Source organism: Galeopterus variegatus, unplaced genomic scaffold (genome assembly GCF_000696425.1).
Source record: "Galeopterus variegatus unplaced genomic scaffold, G_variegatus-3.0.2 Scaffold1731, whole genome shotgun sequence".
Classification (NCBI taxonomy): domain Eukaryota; kingdom Metazoa; phylum Chordata; class Mammalia; order Dermoptera; family Cynocephalidae; genus Galeopterus; species Galeopterus variegatus.
The window spans coordinates 246,088-270,033 of NW_007727842.1; the positions used below are offsets into that span (position 1 = coordinate 246,088).

General features: G+C 39.1%; 1 protein-coding gene across 1 annotated transcript; it reads left to right on the top strand.

Moving 5' to 3' along the window:
• The first annotated feature begins 8,585 nt into the window (after positions 1-8,585).
• Positions 8,586-23,692, top strand: MMAA (methylmalonic aciduria (cobalamin deficiency) cblA type). Its single transcript, XM_008578628.1, has 6 exons — positions 8,586-9,081; positions 11,395-11,517; positions 13,831-14,001; positions 16,576-16,661; positions 22,143-22,292; positions 23,322-23,692. Exons 1-6 carry the CDS (start codon positions 8,598-8,600, stop codon positions 23,613-23,615), a joined length of 1,308 nt encoding a protein of 435 aa, XP_008576850.1. The 5' UTR covers positions 8,586-8,597; the 3' UTR covers positions 23,616-23,692.
• The last annotated feature ends 254 nt before the right edge of the window (positions 23,693-23,946 follow it).

Sequence of the window (23,946 nt, forward strand, 5' to 3'; positions counted from 1 at the left end):
GGGGCCGGAAGGCACTTCCGTGACTTCGGGCGGGTGAGTGTGGGGAGCGCGCGTGGCGTCCGGGAGTCGGGGCTGGGCCCCTGCCTCCGGCTGTCCTCAGGGGGACCAGCCCTGTCGTCGGGGGCGCCCCCTGGAGGATTAGGGTGGGGGGAAGGAAAAGGAAAATATTGCATTGGATGATGTTAAAGGTGCAGGATATGTGTGGATAGGCGGATGTCAGCGGATGGCTTCAAAGGAAAGGTTCGTTTCATAAAAAAGGAAAGGCCTGTAAACACCGTTTTAAAATTCACATCATTTTAGGCAGCTTTGTCAGCTCACTTTTGTGCCCCACTAAGGCATCTTGGCAAGCGGCTCGTCTATTGATGCTGCCAAACCCGGTGAATGGTTAACCATAGGCCAGGTCGAAGAAAAGCACATAGTCCAGTGTGGCTACTACCAAAGAATGAAATTAAAACTCCTTTTGGGGGGCAGTAAAATCCAGGATATAAAAGAAGAGTTCATACTGAAAGTCATAAACAGAACCTAAGTTCTGTCAAATACTGTGTGCAGGCAGGGGCGAGATCTCTTCTAGCAGAGGACATGCTGTCTGCAAATAATATGTATTTCTTATTAGAAAATGAAAGACAACCTAAGTCAAAATAATATAAAAATTTCTTATATTACCTTTCTTAAGAGTTGTACCCTAATAGTATATTTTGGAAAACAGAAATAAACAGACTAATAAAACTTTTCCAAGTTGGTAGAAAACCAAAAGTTTCTGGAAGAACTGTAGGGATTCTTAAACATTTGGGGGGCATCTACAATGTCCAGAATATTCTCTTACATAGTAAACACTAAATATTATTTTGTTCAGGGTAATAAGAAAAAAAAAAGACAGGAACAGTTCTTTTAAAGGCTGTTTTCTATTAAGAGACATAAAACAAACATGAAAAGTTACATAACCATAAGAAATGCAAATCACCGTTTGAGATATTTGAAAATGTCAAAAGGAAACCTATATTTGGAGTGGAAAGAGGTGGTGAGTGCTTGAAACATTTGACGTTCAGCTGATTGTTGCCGTGTGGGAATGTGGGTGCCTCATACACAGATCTGATTTTCTCTAACTCAGCGCAAAAAAATCTAAAGTTTTGTTGTTTTCTTGATTTTTAATGTTATTAGCAACCAGTTCAGTTAACACTCTTTCTGTGGGCCTGTTACAACTAGTTCGTGACCTCTGCAGATTATCTCTTGCGTATTCAGAAATAATTGGATTTAGAGGGTAGAAAAAATCCTGGAGACTGTAATCATCAGGAAAGAGTTTAAGGAAAAAGTGGAATTTAAGCTGGGTAGGATAGGAGAGGTGTCATAGACGGGGAAGGATATAACAGATGAATAAAGTCTTGGACTTGGGAAAGTAAGTGGCAGGTTTGGAAGATGAAAAACTCTCCTTCGAGGAGGTCCGGAAGAGTGAGTACAAGAAAGAAATGGAAGAAAATTGTTTTGAGGAAATGGCTATAGTGCCAGACAAAGAAGACTGGACCTTATCCTAGAACAGTGGTTCTCAAATTTGAACATACATTAGAATCAACTGGAGGGCTTATGAAGACAGATTGCTGGACCCCACTTCCAGGGTTTCTGAGTCAGAAGGTCTGGGGTTGGGGCTGAGAATTTCTTTCTCTCATCAGTTCTCACGTGCTGCTGGTCTGGGGATCACACTTTGAGAACCACTGTCTTAGAATGTGGGGAACTATTGGAGGAATTTGAGGAGGAAAGTAAGGAGACCACATTCACATTTCAAGATGTGTCTTGCTGTAAAGTCCAAGAAGGATGATTGGGAAGGGGAGAGAGCAAGCAAAGGACGGTTCCTTAGAGTTAATTAGCACCTGCTTGATGCCAGGCTCTGTGCCAGTCTGTCTCATGCACATTATCTCAGTTCATATTCACAATGACCCTGATGTGTAGGTCTTAATGTTTTTATTTTCAGATGAAGAAACTGTGAGAGTATGAGAGATTGCCAAGGTACCATAGATGGTTTCAGAGCTCTGTAAGACTAGTACAGATTTGAACTAGGGTGGTAGCAGTGGGAATGAATCAAAACTTTTAATGGTGATGGAATTTAGAAAAACAGAGACTTCCACAGCAAATTGAAACCTAAAAGTAGAAATTGGGAAATCTGAGTCTTATTGGAAAAGTGGTAAAAGGTAAAGTGGACAGAGAACTTTGGAGAATCTCTGCATGGATGCAGTATGCGTTCTATATTACACTTAAAATAATAATAGCCAATTTTAATCATTTTTAAAAGTTGCTTATTTAATAAGTCATTCTGCTCTACAAAAGTTTCCTGAAATTTCTTTCCTGAGAAAGTAAAGCCTTCTGTGGGGATGGTGGGAGATGGTAAACAGATTAATGGCATCTGACAGCTTATCTCCTAATCAAAAGTGATTAGCATTGAGAAATGGAAACACATGTTATAACACTGCATTGCCTATGTGAACTGTACTGTGCTGCAAACACTGACCTAATGCATTGATTTTGGAAATTCTGCATGCTTAAACTTGCTAGAGTAGTTATTGAAATTGAGAATATTCGTAGAATCAATTACAAGACAAATATCCCAAATAAGACTGGCTGCTGCTGAGCAAATTTTTAATGAAGAAGACATCCATATATTGAAATCAGACTTTAAAAATAAAGTCCTTAGGGGCCAGCCTGGTGGCGCACTGCTACAGTGCGCTGCTTGGGAGCGCGGCGGCGCTCCTGCCAAGGGTTCAGATCCCACATACAGACCGGCTGCTCACTGGCTGAGCGAGGTGAGGGCGCAACACCGAGGGTTGCGATCCCGTTGCCGGTCCCGGTCCGGTACGGGCGCAACACTGAGGGTTGCGATCCGTTGCCGGTCACGAAAAAAGACAAAAAGGGAAAAAAAAAAAAGTCCTTAAAAAAAAGTATATATATATACTGTAAAATATAGAAATAAGTATGCTTTCAAAACATCAGTTAACTTAGTAATCAGTTATAAGGGAGTTATTGACCCATTGCAAAATTATGGCATATGAGGGGTCTTCAAAAAGAAAGATTTGTATTATCATTTAATTCTATTTTTCCATGAACTTTTTGAAGTACCCTCTCATACATTCACATTTATTCTTTGAGCAACAAACTGTGTTGTGGATACAAAGATAGCTCATAGTCTAGGGACGACTGACATCTTGAAAAATGACGACTGTACACTGATGAGTACCATAATAGAGGGATGTGGCCAGTACACAATGGCAAGAGACAGGAGTGACAGCTGAAGCGGCGGGGAAAGGAAGCCAGGGAACTCTATAGAGGAGGAATCTGTGAGATGACTGAAGGAGAGAAGGGCATTCCAATCAGAAAGAACATCATGGACAATGACTAGGATGTATGAAAGAGCATAACTTATTCCTAGATCTATGTGCAGATCAGAATACTTACCACAGTGTAGTAAAAGTGGAGGCGAATACATTAAGTTGGAGAGGTGGACAAGAGCACTCATAAAGAGTAAGAAATATTTATGTATTTATGACAAATATTTATGACTTACTCGGCTGGATTATAAACTTCAGGATGTCAGGAATCACGTCTAACCCATGTACATTATTAGTATATTCAAAGGCCTAGCACAGTGCCTAGCATGTAGTAGGTTCTCAATAAATATTTGCTGAATCAATGAATGCCTGAATCAGAGAAAACCATTTTTTTCCCCAATAGATAAGGCTGAGGGAACCTTGTGTTTTAAGCAGAGGAGTAATATGATCGTGAGGATAAGTGGTAGTATGGAAGATCAACTAGTAATGGTCATACACAGAGGTGGCTATAATAGATTGGGATTTTTTGGATTTAAGATTCAACCCATAGGTGGGTTGCAATCTGCATTTAAAAAGATAGAAAAGACAATAATAGTGTGTATCACATGTAATAGGGCTAAGTATTGGAAACTTGTTTCAGTTATAGAAGTATATGTGTGTGTGTGTGTGTTGACTGATACAAGTATATTTCTTATGGACTGCAATCAAAGCTTGAAACTTGTTGTAGTAGAGACAACTGGGAGTGAGGGTGGAGAGGAAGGAATGTATATAAAAGATATTTTTCAGGAAAACAAATGTGAGTCTTAAAATGTTACTGTCCGTGTGAACCTTCTTGCAGGGAAGGGATGCACTTACCAACCTATTTCATTATTTTTGCCCACTTGATGTTTTTTATTATATGGTAATAAATTGACATTCTGGTTTATTAGGTATGGCAATGCTTTGAGGTAACTTACTGAATGTTGTAAATGCTGCAGGATTTCTCTTGTATTTTGGTAGTGCTTAGCTTACAAATTATAGAATGAAACCATGCTCTCAAGAATTATGAAAATTAGTTGAAACAGTTTGATTTGACTGTTGGCCAAGTTCTTTGATTTCTTTCCCTAAGAAAGCAGTAAAGTATTCTTAGTTACATGAGCAGATGGGGAGTCCTTCTCGCTATCTAAATGATTTTGCCATTATAGTGGACTCAGTCTTTTCTGCCGATGACATGTACATAAGGATAGAAACTTGCTCATGCAAGGCTGAGTTATATTGGCTTTTTAAAAATTTATGGCCTCCTTTGAAATCTGGTTGATTGGATAAATTAATGGAGTTAAGTATGTTGTGAACTTAGTTATCAGGTGCGAATTATTCTTTGTAGTGTGAAAACCATTTAAAAATGTTTGAAATTTGGTCTGTTCTGACACCTAACAAGATATTGAAATGTCCTACTGATAAGATTTGTGTAGAAAATGTAAATTAATTTTTCACTTTGGCTGTAATCATGCCGTATTCAAATGTAAAGGATTGTTTTATTTTCCATAGAGTTGACAGCATATAGATTGGGATTTATGAAATCTATTCTTTTCCCAAGTCCTGCCGCTAGTTCTGAAACCTTGGTCAATTGACCTAATGTTGCTGAAACTCAAATGTAACATAGCATATTCATATCATCTACTGTAGAATTGTTGTGAGGATCAGCTGAGGAAATGCATGTACAGTAGCTCACACATAATAAACACTCAGTAAAAGATAGCAGCTGCTACTCTGCTATTCAGATGGTTCAGAGGGCTGGGGGGCACTAAGAAAATTAGCCCCCAGGGAGAGGTTTGAAGGTGTCAAAACCTAGAATTATACACACTAGGATAACTTTGTGGTTTTAGCCAAAAAAAATGGAGTAAAGTGGGATCATCCTTTACCTGATTCCTGCTTTTTAAAATTTGTATTGGCATCAAAGGCAGAGAACTTCACAATCCCAAATTGTGATAAAATCTGCCTATTGGTTAGACAGCAGTGTTGATATCACCAAGGTCAAGGGTTTGGATCCCCATACTGGCTAGCCACCAAAACAGAAACAAAACAAATGTAAGTCAGAAAGAGTTCTTCAGTGTCCCATGTCTTCCCATCTCACTCAAAGTCAGTCCTTCTAGTCATCTGTAAGGCTCTATATTTGACCCTTTCTTTTACCTTTTCTCTTACCTTTTCCCTCTTGCTCATTCAGGTCCAGCCACAGGGACCACCTTATAGACAGACAGACGGACAGCTCTCTTCTGGTACTAGAATGTAAGCTTCATAGGGCAAGAATTTTTGTTTTGATCATTGTTATATCCACAGTGCTAGACTAGTGCATGGCATATAGTAAATGCTCAAATGTGTGTTGAATGAATGCTTTATTTTGAATGAATGCTTTGTTTTTTCCCCCTCAATATATTACTTTGCTCTTTTCTGAACATAGCCAGTTTGATAACAAGAGGTAGTCATGGCAAGACTTGTTAATGAAAGAGAATTTTTTAAATAGTTCTAATTTGCTTTTATATTACTTATGACAGCATCTCCCCTATGGGACAATAGGACTAGATTTGGTAATAAGAATGTTCTGTATCCCCGCAACAGTTCCTCTTTCTCTATTCTTTGGGTCCTTCTAATACCACCATCATCACTGCAACTGAAAATTCTTCATACTTTGGAAGGTGGGCAGAGTTAGTAATATTTACTTCTCTTTTAGCTATACCATGGACAAGAAGGTCTCAAGCCTGGCTTCATTCCTTAATGCCTTGCCTAAGTTCAGGTCCTCATCATTTTCTTTGGTTCCTTGTTAGGGTTTCCTAAATTGGGCTCTGTGTTACCAGGGTCTCATCACTCTTGACTTCTCGCCACTACTCCTAGAGTTATTTCCTAAAAAGCAAAATTTACCATGTCACTTTTTTATAAAGTTCTCTGTGGTTTGTCCACTGCTAACAAGACAAAATTTAGCTTCTTGGCTTCCAGTAACATCCTGTTCCAGGCTCATCTCCTGTCTCTAGTTCCATATACCCCAGGTTTCTGCCTCACTGAATTTCTCCGTTTTCTCTGACAGGGAAGAGACCAAGTCCTAACGCTGATTTTGCACATTTAATTCCTCAGTCTAGAAAACCTGCCTCATCCTTCTTCAACTTTTTCATTTTTTCAGACTCAGCCCTGATATTGACTGCCCCATGACTTGAACTCCCCAAGGGGTGTTAGTTAACTCCTGTAATCTTGTCTGTTTCCACAGTACTTTGTTCTTTCTTTGGACATGGTGTATTTTATTCTGTGAGCTCTTGAAGTGCTAGGATTATGGTATTTAAGATAAGATGAGGCATTCCACTTAAGGTGTAGTGGTTGAATGGTGGCCTCCAGAAAGATATGTTCATATCACAATCCCTGGAACCTGTAATTGTGACTCTCTTTGTTAAAAGAGTCTTTGCAATGTAATTAAAGTGGCTAATTCTGTTATGGTAATTATGATAATTTGTTACAGCAGCCCTGGGGAACAAAGGGAACTAATATAGAAGGTGATGGTACAATGTGTAGAACATAATCAAATACAGTTGTCATCACCATTGGTGCCATTAATATCATCACTATTATTATCATCACCCATCATGGGACCCGAAAAGTAATAAGTGCTCAGAAAGTAGTGGTTGAATAAAAATATGGTTCTTGCCTATGTGATTCCCAGTCTAGTGTTGGCAGTGGTGGTATTGATGAGAAGTATGCTTAAAGGTGGTATTGAAAGAGAGCTTTCAATACAGATTCCCCTCTTAAATTTGTTTTAAATGTCTTTTTGTATGTCTGTGTGAAGGGTAGTAGTAGATGTTTTTAAGTAGTTTAGGGAAAACTTTTATACATTTATAATAAATTGTCTTCTTAGATTAAGACTAATTTTGTATAAATAGAAGTTATAATGCCTCTGAAAATAGAAAAGATTGTCATCTTTGGAAAACTGATTAGCAGTTATGGTTCTACCAATTAAAAAAACCCTAAACTATTTCTTCTTTTTCCCTAATAGAATGTTAATTAGTTAAAATTACTTTCATGTTCATTGGCCTGGAAATATCATTTAGAGAGGTACCTTGCGTCAATAAAGTAATTAATTTCATTGTGCTATGAGGTACTTGAAAACCAAAATTTACAAATAATCATAAATCCAAGCTAGGTAGGTTATATGAATCTGTAAATTTTAGCTTGCCACTGGAAGTTAGGTCTGTGACCTAATTATTACCAATGTTTTATAAATTAGAATACTACTAATAATAAAAGCTAATGTTAATTGAGCTCTTACTCTGTGCTAAGCATTGTTCCGAGCTTTTTACATGCATTGAGTCATTTCATTCCCACAACCATCCTACTCTCTTACCTGTTCTCTTTGTTCAGGAAGAAGCTGAGGCACAGAGTGGTTAAGTAACTTGACCAAAGTCATTGTAGCTTAAGTGGCAGAAACTCATAGTGGCCATGGCTGATAACCTCTGCACTGTCTGGACTCAGTATTTATGTCAGCTTGCATTATCTAATACAGTTTGAAGTAGAGAGTATCAATAAATCAAGTAAAGAATTCTTATCTAGCTCTGTAGTGGTTCAAACTTTAGTGTGCTTACCTACAGAGATTCTGATTAATGGGGCTGGGAATATGCATTTTTAATAAGCCCAGGCCGTTCTGACCATACTTTGAGATACACTGATCTAGTTACTACACATCCCTCACAGTTCACTTCCCATTAAGGCTTGTTGTTTGTGTGCTTAAGCTGAGCTATTCTTTGCATATATCTGTGTTCCAGGGTAAGTCTATTTAGTACATACTCATGTCTAAACTAACACCTCAAGCGCCCATACAACTGCTCACATTTATTTTGTAGCAAACGAATAAATGGCCAGCATCAGAAGGAGCTCTTTTTTTAAACTTTTCTATGTGTTTCAGAACCGGGTGTATTAAGCTGAAGAAATTAAAATGAATGTAAGAAAAAGCATCACATAAGATTTCTACCCTAAAAGGGTTTTGCATATTTGGTTTTTGTTTAGAAAAAATTTTTGATGTAAATTCCATTTCACAATAGAGTTCCAAGTTGGGTTACACTGAATGTTAATGTGGCCAAGGCGGGGATCTTTTCAATTAGTAAGAAAACTTTCACCTGTTTGTACTACAGGAACCCTGACTATGTGTGTTTTAGAATATGGGGAAAACATTATGCTTTCAACTTTGCTACTTCAGTATCTTAGTTATATATTGAACTGGCAAAAATGTGTTTTTCTTTCTTCTAGGGAGGTCACAAATCACATTGAGCTCAAATGCGTCTAATGTTTTCTTCAGCTACAAACAAAATGAATATTCTCATGTTGCTGTCACATCCTCATCCTCACCAGCTTTTTCTGAAAGGCCTTTTAAGAACAACTTTCCGACATTACCACTTCATCTTTCACCCAAGTATTCATCTCGGATCAGGAATCTCAAGTGCTCAGCCATTTAATTCTCTTGGACTCTATTGTACAAAGTGGATGCTGCTGTCAAATGGTTTAAAGAGAAAATTATGTGTACAAACAGCCTTAAAGGACCACACAGAAGGACTTTCAGATAAGGAACAAAGATTTGTGGATAAACTTTATACTGGTTTAATCCAAGGGCAAAGGGCTTGCTTAGCAGAGGCCATAACTCTTGTAGAATCAACTCACAACAGGAAAAAGGAGTTAGCTCAGGTGCTTCTTCAGAAAGTATTAGTTCACCACAAAGAACAGGAACAATTAAATGAAGGAAAACCACTAGCATTTCGAGTGGGTCAGTATTTTTTTTGTTGTTCAGTAAATATTTTTCTAAATTCTCTGTCTTCTTTTAAAATAAGTCTAAATAGTTTGCAATCTAATGGGGATTTTTTTCAGGATTTTTTGATGAATTTAATTTTTATTTTTTAACATTTATTTGTAAATATTTGTGGGGTACAGTGAGTTGTTTGAATACATGCATATACTGCACAATGATTCCCTTTGGGTAGATGTTGAATTTTAAATACCTTTTCCTTGCAAATATTAGCCTTGTTATATTGAGAAAATTGCCATGACATTTAAACCAAGGCTCTGTATTTTAAGGGAATAATATGAGTTCTGTTTTAGCAAGAATTTTGCTCTGGCTCCCAGAATAGAAATACGCTTAGGAAGAACTGTTAACCAGTTTACTCCTTTCGGTAATCCCTCTACTTAAGAGTCTAAAGTGAATTCTCTGTTTTTGTGATTATATCAACTATAATTATCCTTATAACATTTCCAAGTTGTACTTCTTGGGTATTTCATTAGTATTTCTACAAGCAAGTCTCGCTACTTTCAGATACTGTTTGTTGAGTTTCTGGAGTGGCTTCAAACCCAGCCAAGTCAGTACCAAAATGTATTTTATAGGAGAGACCATATTCTTTTGCCATCTGTATATTAGATGTTCACTTTCTTTTTTGAACAGTTTGACTTGGTTCTGTAATTGTAAATCACCTTGTTGTATTTTTGCAATTGTGCATTTTAAAACATTTTAGATATATTTGACCAGCATGAATTAAGCAAGGCAGTTTGGGTGGAATGAGAAAGTATCCTGTAACGGTAAACGAGGTGATTTAAGCCAACCCTTCTACTAAAAACAACTTGAAATAGGGTCAAAATGCAGAAATGTTGTGGGGAATGAGTAAATACATTTAAAAATTGACATTCCATTAGACTGTTAAATCATAGTTTGTTGGCAATATAAGGATTAAAACCTAGTTTTTACGGTAAAGGGTAGAGATCCTTTACAAAAATTTCAAAAATAGCTCACCAACCATTCCTTGTACTGGTCCACGTTTTTCACACTCCTTATTCTTCTGCACTCACTGAGGGAATCTCATTTGAGAGTACTACATTGGATGTTAATAATCTTTATGTATTGTGGGCAGAGAAAATAGCAAACTCCCAAAGAGAAATTCTAGTTATGATGAAGTGTTTTAGAGACTCTTTAAAGAGAAAATGTCCCAGAAATGTCTGGAGTTAACCGGCAATTCATATATAATTTTGCGATGCTATTCTGGTTCTTCCATCCTGATCTTAGGAGGCCAGATAAACCTCTATCTTTGTTGCAATTATTTTATCACCATTATAAATGAAAGCAACAAATGTGTATTCAGCATCTATAAAGGTGTTTAAGATAGGAGGCTGCCCTGAGAATTGTGGAATGGAGTCAAGCATACCATGTACCATATTTACTTTTGAATATAGTTAACAATTAAATGCCTATGTCTTATACTGTATTAAACATACATTTATATATCTCTTATGCCATGCGCTATATTCTACACCCTGTTCTAAACATCTTGCAAACACTAACTCGCCTAATTCTTAAAACAACCAAAAGATAGAGGTGTTATTACCGTATCTATTTTATTGTGGAGGATACTGAGGCACAGAAGGAGGGTAACTGCCCAGGACCTCACAGCTCATAAGATGCAGAGCTAGAACGAGAACTGACCTACCAGCTCCAGGGTTTGTGTGTGCTCTTACCTGCCATGCTCTGACTCTCCAAGTAGGGGAGTTTTCTGCCTTTCTTAACACAAATTATTTTTTCAGGATTCAGTTTATATTATATTCTTTGAGTTATGAGTGAGATGAAGAAAAAAAGATTCTTTATAAATAGAAAATTACTTTCTCAATCACTGGGAATTTCTAGAGTAATGAGTTGTTTTTCCAATGGGAAGACAAATACAGAATTGAGGTAGGTGGAATAATTACTGATTATGACGAGAGATGAGCAGATGTAGAAATTGAGCACATTAACAACATAGGCAATGAAATCTGTCCATAAAGATGTACGTTATAGTACAAAGGCAAAGCATGTTTTGTACTTTTTAAAAGTGGATTTTGTGAACATATGGAACTCAGAATTGTTTCTTTCCTATATACCTATTACTCAGGAATTAGATAAAGAAATGGACCTTCATTTACTGCTTTAGGACCTGTTAAAATAAACTGGTGATTTTAATAAGTTAGGGGAAATAGAAGATAGTTTGATATTTTATTCAATAAAAGTGATCATTGTGGTAATATCATTTGTTTCGTTAAATTAAATCTCTTTCCACCATAGGATTGTCTGGCCCCCCTGGTGCTGGAAAATCAACATTTATAGAATATTTTGGAAAAATGCTTACTGAGAGAGGACACAAATTAGCTGTGCTAGCTGTGGACCCTTCTTCTTGTACTAGTGGTGGTGAGTATGGCTGATTATCTCTAAACTGCAGGGCTTGTGGGGGTTCTCTGTTACAGTTTAGTGGGAATTTTCACAGTTAGGTGACTTCTAACAGCTAGCTGAGTTCGATCTCACTGAAGGAACTGCAGAGTGAGGTGGAACCTGAGGGAGGTAGTTTGGGAGCATTGGACTCTACAGAGGAGGTCAGCTGTGGGTACTTAGAGAACTGGAATAACAGGTGCCACAAGTTGAAGATGACCAATAGCAAGTTTCAGCCCTTTGGCTGTCATACCTAGGGCTAGGCCCCTCATCGTTCTGGTTGTTTTTTCTGGCTGGATCAGCAGCTGCACAGTTGGAAAATGGGCCCTTATTCATTATTTTCCTCATATTGTTATAACACTTCTTAAGCTTTTTAAAAAAAAAATCTTACTGCTGTTTATAACCTGTCACCTATTTATATTATATGATCAGATGAGCAGAAAGCTCTTAGGGGGACCCTGTAATGTACTGCTCTTCCCTTACAACACTTAGTACAGAGCATTGTACATTGTACCATGTTCAGCAATTACTTAATGATTTGAGGTCATTCAGTCACTCAAAGTTTAATTTGCAGCTTATCAGAGGTAAAATGAATATAAACTTAGTTCCCCAAAGGGTCATTTAAAGAAATCTTAAAGCATACCGTATAAATACATGGGAAATGTTTTTCTTCCCTTACTCCTCTCTATTATTTAAGCTTCTCAGATTACAGTTATTTCCTTAACAAGAATTTGAATTCCTCCTATTGGTGAGGCATTGTGCATAGAAGGTACTGTGTTGTTTAGTGGTGAGTAAAACACAGTCCTCTTGGCCTTATGGAATTTTACATCTTCTGAGGGAAACGAACAGGTAAGCATAAGCCACTACCATATGATATGTCTAGTGAAGGGGTAAGTATGGGGTGCTTTGTGGAGGTGTTTGGTTTGTATAGTGTGGTGTACTGTAGGTTTAATGCTAAGAAGTAAAGAAGGATGATATAATTATATTTCAGGGGACTTAGGTCAATAGAGACGTGGACAGCAATTCTTGTGCCACTCATAGAGAAAATTAGCTCAGAACATTCAAAGTTTTTGATTCAGTATATTAAAATGGTTAACTGTAAAATGAAATTTATACTCACAGGTCCAAGATTAAATCCATGCTAATGTGTTGTCTAATTTATTTACAGTCTAAGAACTTTGTTAAAGGTAAGTATTTTAATGAAGGAGTTTTTCATAAGTGGCCCTCATTTTCATATAGGTGGGAAGGACAGTTGAGAACTGCTGTGTGAAGGAAATAAGACATATAGATATGAAAACAAAAAATATGTTGTATCAATAGTTTTCCGTTTATTCAATTGGTTTCCATTGCATTCAGTGAGGGCTCCACAACTTCTGAGTAGTAAGGGCTTAGAAGCAACAGATGGAGTGGAAAGGGCAGCTTGAAGATGCATTTGCATGTCATTTACATAAGGTTGAGAAAATGTCATCTATACAAATAAAAGAATGGGGAGTGGAGGGTGCTTATGGAGATAAGAGGGAGGGGTGGGACACTGAAGTTCTCTTATGCCCTCCAGGATGCTGGCACAAACTGCAGAGCAGTTGTACTATAGAAATTCACAGAGATGGGCATGGGGTGAAAAAGTTCCAGAAAGACTGTATGAAGGAGCAAGGACTTAAACTGATCTTTGTAAGGTAGATAAGTTCTGTGTTCTTGTTATTAACAGTTTTCGAAGCACATTCCAGTATTTAATTACAGTTGATTCTCCCAGTGGCTTATCACCCTTGTAATGTAGCTGAAGAAAGAGGGGTTCAGGATGATAAAGTGATCTCCCAAAATTGAACAGCAAGAAATGGTGGAGCCAGGACCTAGACCCTGGGCCTGACACATTTAAATTAGCAGCGAGAAAACAGAGAATATGCCTCTGGCGTGAGAATGCACACAAAGGAGAGTAGGATGTAGACACAACGATGTTAAACACCCTGGCTAGAATGGAGGGTTGGTTTGGGGACTAGTGGGAGATGAAATTGAACAAGTAAGGTAGGCCGGGTTCTGAGGGCCTTCAGTGCTCGGCTGTAGGATCTAGATTTGCACCTCTGATCAGTGAGAAGCCATCATAGGTTTTGAGGGGCTTGAAATGTTAAAAAGATTAATCTGGCATCATTGTATACAACAAATTGGAGGAAAGCTCAATAATATGAAATACAATTTGAGACTTTGGGAGAAATGGCATACAGCACTCCCCCTAGGAACCGTCTCTTTGAAAATTGTCCCTTACAACTGTTCCGCATTATGAAATGTGATTTTGTGTTTTAGGATCGCTCTTGGGTGATAAAACCCGAATGACTGAATTATCGAGAGACATGAATGCATACATCAGGCCGTCTCCTACTAGAGGAACTTTAGGAGGTGTGACAAGGACCACAAATGAGGCTATTCTGTTGTGTGAAGGAGGAGGATATGACATCATTCTTATTGAAACTGTAGGTGAGTATGATATTCTATTTCATAAAAATATTATTATGAATGCTGTATAAAGATGAGTGGCAACTAATTTAATTTTGTTCATTCAGCAGATACTTGATAACAGCATAATTAAATACAATATATTATCCCAGACTTCATAGAAGATATGAGTTTATAGGCTTTGATCCCTACCCTCAAAGAGCTTACCATTTAAACATGGAGGGTAAATTGGCAGGACTTCATCCATGATTAGGAATAAGAAGTAAGGAAGGAAGAGGTATAGAAGATAATAGGAATACTGTGAGAAAGGTGGCTTTGGAGAGGGGAAAATAATGAGTTCAATATATTAAGTGTGAGGTGCTTATTAAGTATCCAAGTGTTTTAAGAGAAAAGAATGAGAAATATAGACTTAACAGTTATCAGCATAGTTCATAGTTTCACACTTCAAGTTATGAATTTGGTTCATATCAACTGGGGAAAATATGGGGCAAAAATGGAAGATAGCTGTGTTAGTCCACTAGGGCTGCCCTAACAGAATACCATAGACTGGGTGGCTTATGCAACAGAAATCTATTTTCTCACAGTTCTGGAGGCTGGAAGTTCAGGATTGAGGTGTTGGTTTCTGCTGACGCCTCTCTCCCTGGCTTGCAGACGGCCTTCCTTGTGCTGGGTCCTTGTGTTGCCTTTTCCGTGTACGCCTGCTCCCCTGCATCTCTTCCTCTCTCCAGTCCTGTTGGATTAGGCCCACACCCTTATTACCTCATTTAACTTCAATTACTTCTTTAAAGACCCTGTCTCCAAATATAGTCACGTTGAGGGTTAGGGCTTCAATGTGGGATTGGGGGGGATGGGGGTGGAATTCAGTCCATAACAATAGCCAAGACTGGGCTTTAGGAACTCCACCATGTAAGGGTGGATGGAGGAAGAATTGCCTGAGTGGTAGGAGGAGAATCAAAGGAGAAGGGTACCATAAAAACCAAGAGTATTACCCAGAAATTGTATTTATTTTCTTGTGCCAGAGACTTGAGCTAACAGTGACTCAAACAAGAAAGAGGTTATTTTCTTGTAAACAAAAGAAGCCCAGAGGCAGGAAGTCCAGAGCAGGTGTGGTGCTTCTGCAGTGTCCTTAGTGTCACAGCCTTCTTCTGTAGCTTCACCATTCTTTACACTTACTTACCATCCTCAAGGTTGCTCATAGTTAAAAGGTGGCATAAGAAGCTCCATCACAATCATATTCCAGGTAGGAGGAGGGAAGAAGGGGGAGTGAGGAAGCTGGGAGGGGTAGGTGGAAGAGGTATACCTCCTAAATGGGTTAGCTTTCTTTAAAGAACTTTCCTGGAAACCTCATCTAATGACTTTTGCTTTCCCTCATTAACAATCTGTAGCTGAAAGGGGACCTCCTGAATGTGGTCTTTCACCTGGTACATTGATGCTCCTAGTAACAGTGCGGTAAGGAAGTAGGGAAGAATAGATATTGAATAGGCAACTAGAAGTCTCTACCACATCAAGGAAGCAGAGAGTTTCCAGAGAAGTTTTAGGGGAGCAGGGGGTGTAGAAGCCAGATCTAAGTGGGTTGAGATTAATGTGAAGTGGTGAAGTGGAGACAGTGAATGTAAATTACTTTCTTCTAGAAACTTGACTATAAAGAGAAAGTGAGAAATACAGTGAGAATTGGAGAAGTTTGTGAGTTTTTGTCTTGTTTTGTTTGGTTTTAATACAAGAAAGACTTGAGCACAATTTGCATGGTGTGCTGAGGGACAAGAGCCCGTAGACAACGGGGAGGTTAAAGATACAGCAGAGCGAGGGCTCAGCAGAAGTGGGGAAGAGAGAGGCTCGTCTTCAGCCAGTACTTACACTGATACTGCAGTGGAGGTGGTAAGGCTGAGTTTGTATTTGTGTCTGTCTATCTGTGGAGGGGGAGAGGGAGAAGCTGAAGAAGTTCTTGCCTTTATTTCCTCTGTGAAGTAGGTGTCGTGGTCATCTTCACGTGGGGAGATTATGGGAAGTGAATGTTTGTAATAGCTGCTGTGAGAAATGGGAAAGGAAGCTGAGAGCATTTATGGAGATTGCTTTTACCATGCAGTGGGGAAGATGTGCAGGTGCTGGAGACCATGACCCTATAGTGGTGCCTGTCCATATAGCTGAATGATTTCTCCCACATGCTTATAGAGGAAAGAGCACACATTGTTGGATTGATCCCTGATTGGGGGTTCACAGACTGAGTAAAAGGATGAGAAGGCAAAAAAAAAATGAAAGTATTGGCAGGCATGGTTTAAGGTTGGAGTCACAGTGTTCAGGCTGCCAAGAAAGAGCTGAGAGAGAGGAGAGAAGGGAGGTCTCTAAAGTTCTCCATTCAGTCAAGGAACAGATATAATGGGAATAAGGATGGGAGAGAGCTGGGAAGGATAACTGGTTTTCTCGGGATAAGACAGAGACGTTTAATCAATTCTTCAGTGGTGGGAAGTTTAAAGGGGTGACCAGCTTGAGTGAGTGACCACAAGTATGAGTGAGTGGAGTGGAATGGGAATGACAATGTTGTTGAGAAAGTCTAATAACTGTGAATATTTTAGTGTACAGTTGTGATTATAATTTCAGGTGTGGGTCAATCAGAGTTTGCTGTTGCTGACATGGTTGACATGTTTATTTTACTACTGCCACCAGCAGGAGGAGATGAATTGCAGGTAATTATTTTGATTTTCTCCCCACCAAAATACAAAACGCATATCTCTGAAAGTACAAATTTTCAGTGGTTTTTTTTTTTTTTTTGTAAATTAAGTTGATAATAGCATAAAGCAAGAAACATCATTCACATTGGCTAAAGTACCTGAGTCATAGGCAAAGTCTCTATATTTTTTCCCAACTTATAGTAATAGGATGATTGACCTTGAGCTAATTATACAACTTAATTTTTTCCACGTGTAACATGGAAGTGACTGGAATACATGGATAACTCCAACCAGAAGAGACCACTTTTGCATGGGTGTTTTTGGTACACTTGGTTCAAAAGTTCTGCATAAGATATCACTTTGTTTTTAACTGGGATCCCATTACCATGGTTTCTATATTGTACAATAGGATCCTTACTCTCCTCCTGCAATGCATTTCTGGCACTAACTACCGAGAGTTAGTGCAAATTTCATAGGTCGAGGGCATAGCCCTCTACAAGCCTCCCCTCAGTTCACGCACCAGCTGCAAGCTCCAGGGTTGCCAGGCACCCACACCTCTGACCAACTGGCTACAAATTTGAGGGTTTCTACTACTTTTAGGTTCAATAATTCATGAGAGTGACTCACTAAGCTCAGGAAAGTACTGTACTACAGTTATAGTTTTATTGTAAAGATACAGATTAGGAGCAGCCAAATGAAGAGACTCAGGAGGAGAAGTCAGGGAGGGTCCTGAACATGAAGCTTCTGTTTCCCTAGCACACATTTCTCTCCTGGCACGTTGATGTATATCACCAGCCAGGAAGCTCCCTTGAGCTTCATGTCCTGAATTTTTTATTGGGGTTTCATTATGTAGGTGTAGACTGAAATCAAGGTTGTTGAGGCAGAAATTTTTTTTTGATTTTGTTTTTTTTTTGGTCATTTGATCATTTATAAAATGTAGTAGGATACAAAATATAGCTCCTAGGTTAGAAAAGCACTTTTAAATACGATAAAGAACACACATAATATGTCCATAGGTGAAATACTTAAAAACACATTGATGGGATTCAGGACACACTATTCCAAAATATGGCACCTTGGAATACTGAATAGTTTAAACTGAAGGAATCTGAAAAAACAGCAGAAACAGGAAAGTCACTTTCACCTTCCCCTTGCCCTTCTCCTCAGAGGCAATCATAAGACCCTCATTTGAGAGATGCCCTTTCTATCCCTGGAAAAAAGAAACATCCTTATCTCTGAAGACACAGGGACACAGAAAGAATCTGAGCAAACAGGCCTGCTAAGTTCCCCCCAGTTTATTACCATTAGGTTATTCTCTTCTGTCTTCCAATGATATTTCTTCACAACTGTCTGCTCTTCTTCAAACCTCAGCATAAAAATAAACAAGTGTTCTTGTTTCTTTGAGTTTTCCCTTCCTTATGAATTCTCCCACGTCACATAAAACTTATATTAAATAAGTAAATAAACTTACATTAAATAAGTATACTTTTCTCTTACTAATCTGTCTTTTATTATAGGGGCTTGAACCATGAATCTAGTGATGGATGAGGAAGAGATATTTCTTTCCCCCCCATCATTAAGGTGGATATGTATACATCAGTAACAGAGAAAGTAATGTCTTCAAATAGGGAAGACAAATTAGAAAATTCATGAAAGAGTTTTGTTCATAGTCACATCTTAGGATACTACTTACTTAAGTAAGATCCTGGATCTTGATTAGCATATGAGTATATATAGATGTTATTTGAGCTTGAGTTCCTGCTTTTTAAAAAGCCTTATACATTCTTTGAAAATGATACTATTCACTAATGCTTATTAATGGTAGAACTGAAAGATAAAGACAGTTCAAAAATGGTTTGAACTTAAAGTCTGTGACAATGTGGTAAGGTAAAAATAAGATCAGGCTTTGAGGTCAGGTACACCTAGGTTACATTCTTTTGTTTTTTTTTTTTTTAAAAAAGATGACCGGTAAGGGGATCTTAACCCTTGATTTGGTGTTATCAGCACCGTGCTCAGCCAGTGAGTCAACCGGCCATCCCTATATGGGATCTGAACCCCTGGCCTTGGTGTTATCAGCACCACACTCTCCCGAGTGAGCCACGGGCCAGCCCAGGTTACATTCTGACTCTACCACTTATTCCTAAGATCTTTAACAATCTAACTACATTCTGAGCTTTGGCTTCACCAGCTTTAAAATGAGAAGATTAATACCACCTCATACAGTTGTCGAAATTAACATAGTGTATTTGAAAGTATCTTGGTCTCTGGTGGGCACACAGGTACACAGGAAATACTTTTGTTTCTAGCTTATCTGCTCAATAAAAAAGCCTATGTTGAATTTTTTTTTAATTTTATTAATATTATTTTATTACATTCTATGATGTTGTGGAGCAGCTGGGAGGGATGGAGAGAGGGGAAAGGGGAAGGAAATGTGATGCAAGAAGGAGGAAGGAGGAGGGATGAGATTGAGGCCTGTGGCACCCCCCTTCATTCCCACAGGGGAGACTGGGGGGCTTCAAGTGGTGGCTTGGTCATTGCTGGGCTGGGTGCAGATGGAGTGTGGCAAAAAGGCCTTGCTGCCCACCACCCCAGCTTGGGAACCCAGGACCCTTCTTGCTGCAGCTTGGTGGTCATCTCTGGGCTGGTTGTGTGTGTTGGTGGGGCATGGCCAAGGCCCTCAGCCCCTCACCACCCTGGTTCAGGAGAGCCAGGGGCACTTCCTATGGCAGCTTGGTGGTCGCAGCTGGGCTGGCTGCAGGTGTCAGGGGGAATGGCTGAGGCCCACAGCCCTCCCCCTTTTCTGGCTTGGTAGCCCATGGGACTTCCGGTGCTTCTAGATGTTATAGGTGTTCTTTGGTGAAATGAGACCTTTACTAGTTAATATCAAACTTTGTCTCTGGTTGTGGGTACTTTGTTTTTTTCCTTCGGTTCTGTGTTGAATTGTTTGCTGTTCCCACAACTTAAACTCTGTGCTGGAACTAATTTGTTGTCTTTTGCTTACTTCTAAAATGGGAGAACTTCCTGTGGGGACCAGCACTTGAACTCTGTGGTTGGGCTAAATTTCTGCTTTGCTGCTGATTCCCTAGGGAAGGCTTTTTGTGCAGCTCGGGTTTTAATAGTTGACTTTATAGATACTTCTGGGTCTAGAGAAATCCGGAGCACCTGGGTTGTGTAGGAACTCTGGTCTGGGCCTGAGTCTTTCCATCAAACTGTGCACCATGCAATTCTATATTCCTGACCAGTCTCCTCTGAGTGGTCCTTCACTGATTAGGGTGCCAATCAGCTGTCCTTGCTGTGCTCCAATGTTCTCCTGGTGGGCTCGTCTTCCCCACTGCCCATGCTGCAAACACTTCCATGGGGTGGCCCATGCGCCGGTCCCTTGCCATGACTCACTGGCCTCTGAGTGGCTCCTTTTCTTCAGTTGTCGTGGCTCCCCGCTCCTATGTGGGTCCACGGGAACCCTGTTGGTGGTACTGTTGCCCTGGTGGCCACCAAGGCCCTCTTCTCCCCTGCCGCCTCCAAGCAACTTCATCCAAAGAGCACAGCTGTGGCTTTTGCCGGCTCCTGCTCCATGTGCTCACCAGGGCTAGCCTGGAAGTGGCCTGGGCTCAAAACAATTAGAGAAGTTTCTTCTTTCTCTCATCATGGCTTTACCCACTTTCATTCACTCCGTAGGTCTCTCCTCCTCTTCCCCTGAGCTCTAGCAGCCCCAGCTTGGCTGTCGTCGTTTTTTCATAGTTGTAAGTGTTTGATTTGTGGGAGAGAGTAACAGTGGGGACCGTCTCTTCTGCCATCTTGACCAGAAGCCCCTAGGCAAAAATAATTTTATAAGGGTTTATTCAAAGCTGAGCTTGAGGATCAACCTGAGAATCACAAGCCTACAGAGTTGAAAGGTGCTCTGAAGTCTACCACAAGCAAAGGTTTGTATAAGGGGGTTTCAAAAGAGAGGGGGAATTTTCCAAGTACAGTTGTCCTTTCTCACAGAGCGCAAAGATCACAATCATTGACTACTGATAACACCATGAGAACCAAAAATGTCTATGTGCAACCTGAAACAGAAATTTCATGCTTCAGCTATTCTTAACAATATCTAAATGGCTTATTCAGAACCAGCAGGTTACACATTAATAAATCAGCAGTTCTAACCATATGTATTGTTTATCTTAAGAACAAGATGTCTGTATCAAGTTCATGAAACTTATCCTGAGGCAGTGAGTTTTGGAAAACCTGCTTCATTTTGATTATTTCCTTCATCATAGGCATGATCAATCAAATCATTGGTCATATAATTGAGCTCAATCTCCCCTTCCCAGAAGTTGGGTTGAATCGCGGGGCACAAAGCCCCAATCCTCTAAACACATTCTAGGTCTTTCTGGCATGGTCAGGCCCCCCCATTCCTGAGTGATCTTGTTGCATGAACTCAGGTACGGTCCCAGACACCTGCAATGAATAACAAAGACACTCCTATCACTCAGGAAATTCCAAAAATTTAGAGGTTACTTCCTAGGAACCTGGACAAAGACAGGGTGAGTTCTTTATTATATAACACTTCCCTTTCAATTTTATAATTCTAAATAATAGTCATAGCCAACTATGAATGCTGTGATTTAGAAACATTAACTATTAGGGGCCGGCCTGTGGCTCACTCGGGAGAGTGCGGTGCTGATAACACCAAGGCCACGGGTTCGGATCCCATATAGGGATGGCCGGTTGCTCACTGGGTGGGCATGGTGCTCACAACACCAAGTCAAGGGTTAAGATCCCCTTACCGGTCATCTTTTTAAAAAAAAAAAAAAAAAGAAAGAAACATTAACTATTAGAATTTAATAATTGAATGTTATGTTTAGAAATATTTGAAAAAAATTTAAAACTTAGATGGAAAAATTTGTATTTCCCAAATAAGGTTTGGCCTTTGGATTTTATCCTTTATTTTTAATGTTTTTACGCAACACAATTTAAATCAAGAGATTGAGGCATTTTTAGCCATCAGGTTATTTTTCCTCAAATGCAAGTTGGAAAAAAAAATGCTATAGACATTTAAGAAAAAATTCAAAGACTTCATTTCTGGAAATGCAAATGTTAATGATGTGTGTGTTTTCTTTTTAAGCACCTTAATGATGGGTGGTTCTGCATCCTGCAGTGTTAGCTCATGAAAAGCAGAATCCATCATGAGACAATGTGGACTGTCTCCTGCCACTCAATCATCTTGTGTCTTGATATATTTACTCTGATTCTGAATGTATTTCAATATGTAGTCTCCAAATTTAGAAGTGATATTACAGATGAATTCAATAATTGTAAGAGCCAGTGCTTTTGAGTAATTTCTGTCAAATAATTGTGATTCCTGGTACCCAGGGTTTAGGAAGATGAAGAGAAAAAGTTAGTTAATGAACTATATGACTTTCAAAATCTTAGCGTTGACTGTCCCATTTTTAGGCTGGTTGTTATTAAATTAAATGTTTCTGATAAATCAGTTTCTTCCCTTTTTCTCTTTAGGGTATCAAAAGGGGTATAATTGAGATGGCAGATCTGGTAGCTGTAACTAAATCTGATGGAGACTTGATTGTGCCAGCTCGAAGGATACAAGCAGAGTATGTGAGTGCACTGAAATTACTCCGCAAGCGTTCGGAGGTCTGGAAACCAAAGGTTAGCTTGCATTTCATTTTACATTTTTCACCCGGAGTAGACTATGTACATTAGAAGAGAGGATGTAAGTCCCAAGCTAGACATATAATCAATCTTTGCTTGTATGTGAAGATTATAGTTTTAATAATTATGACAAAACCAGAGGGTGTAGTTGTGATTTTAAATATAATCCATCAACCGCTAGCTGACAAAAACTATATTTCAGGTGATTAGATTGTTTAATGCTTGATTTGAGCCATTTGAAAATGTTACCAAATACCTTCTTAAAGGAACCATTCTTAAGATTATGGAACAAATAATGATTTGATTATCTATATTCAAATTTGAGTAAGAGAAAAAAGGCTTGAGATGTGATACTTCCATTCCCATTTTGCTTGTTGGGTGCTGTTTTCAATAAAGAAGAAAACTAACAAGAAATCCTATAATAAGTGATGCAATAATATTGATCTGGGCATCTTTATCTACAAGAGGAAGGAGGACACTGTTGTTAAAGAATAAGCTGTAATCATTATAATGAGAACAATGATGACTTATCTTACTATCCACTCCCAGTTTTCCCCAATCGCAATCTCTGGGTTGAGTCTGGAGCCACTTTATACATGCAGCCGCTGGGTGCTCAGCTCTCCCACTTGCTGAGTCAGGCAAATTTGAAGAGGGAATAGGGCTGTTTCCCAGCTTAGCTTCATTTTCTGGCACTCAGGCCTTAGACTAACCTGCCATTCTCATCCTGACTCTCACAGTCCTCTGTGATGCCCCTTCCATCTGAGCACTCCTGAGTTAAAATAAGTCTCCGGGCTAAAAAATTCAACCTTGAATCAGTGTCTTATTTCTGCTGTTCACTTAATAATCCTATGTATCTTACCTTAGTATAGTTCTCATATATTTACTTGGACACAGGATAAAATACCTCCTTTTTGTCACTTGACTATTTCCATAGACTGTAAAAATTAACTGGCAAATATCAGAGTCCCCATGAAAATGTGTTCTATCATTTTAAGTAAAACATTCCGATTCTTCCCTTTTCAATAGGTAGTTCGTATTTCTGCCAGAAGTGGAGAAGGGATCACTGAGATGTGGGATAAAATGAAAGAATTCCAAGGCCTCATGCTTACCAGTGGGGAGCTGACTGCCAAACGACGGAGGCAGCAGAAAGTTTGGATGTGGAATCTCATTCAGGAAAGTGTGTTAGAACACTTCAAGACCCATCCCACAGTCCGGGAACAGATTCCTCTTCTGGAAACTAAGGTTCTCAGTGGGGCCCTGTCCCCAGGACTAGCAGGAGATTTATTGTTGAAAGCTTTTAAAAGTAAAAGCAGAGACTAATAAAATTTATCCTATGCGATAATTTTATATGTTGTTTCATAAAGTATTTTGATATTAAAAAATCACTCGTGTGGATATATCTTCAGTAATTCTTTTACAGTGCTGTTGGCTTCCTTGTGAACAATGCGTGAAAACTTGAAGGAAATTAGATAGGGATGGCAAGTGTTGGGCAGTCAGACATCACCTGTTACATGTGACTGATTCCCATTTTTTCCTATGTTTATACTCTGGCATGGTGGCCTGTGGGATAGTTTCTTCTCATCATTCAGAAGCAGAGAAAACTAAAGAGGACAGAAAAGATCATACACCTTAAAATGCTTGCTTTGGTTCT

Excerpts from the sequence above, each read along its gene's own strand:
- MMAA (XM_008578628.1), top strand. The coding sequence starts at position 8,598 with ATGCGTCTAATGTTTTCTTCAGCTACAAACAAAATGAATATTCTCATG. Across the intron at positions 11,518-13,830 it reads TTCTTCTTGTACTAGTGGTG|GATCGCTCTTGGGTGATAAA; the intron begins GTGAGTATGGCT and ends TTTGTGTTTTAG. Across the intron at positions 14,002-16,575 it reads CATTCTTATTGAAACTGTAG|GTGTGGGTCAATCAGAGTTT; the intron begins GTGAGTATGATA and ends TTATAATTTCAG.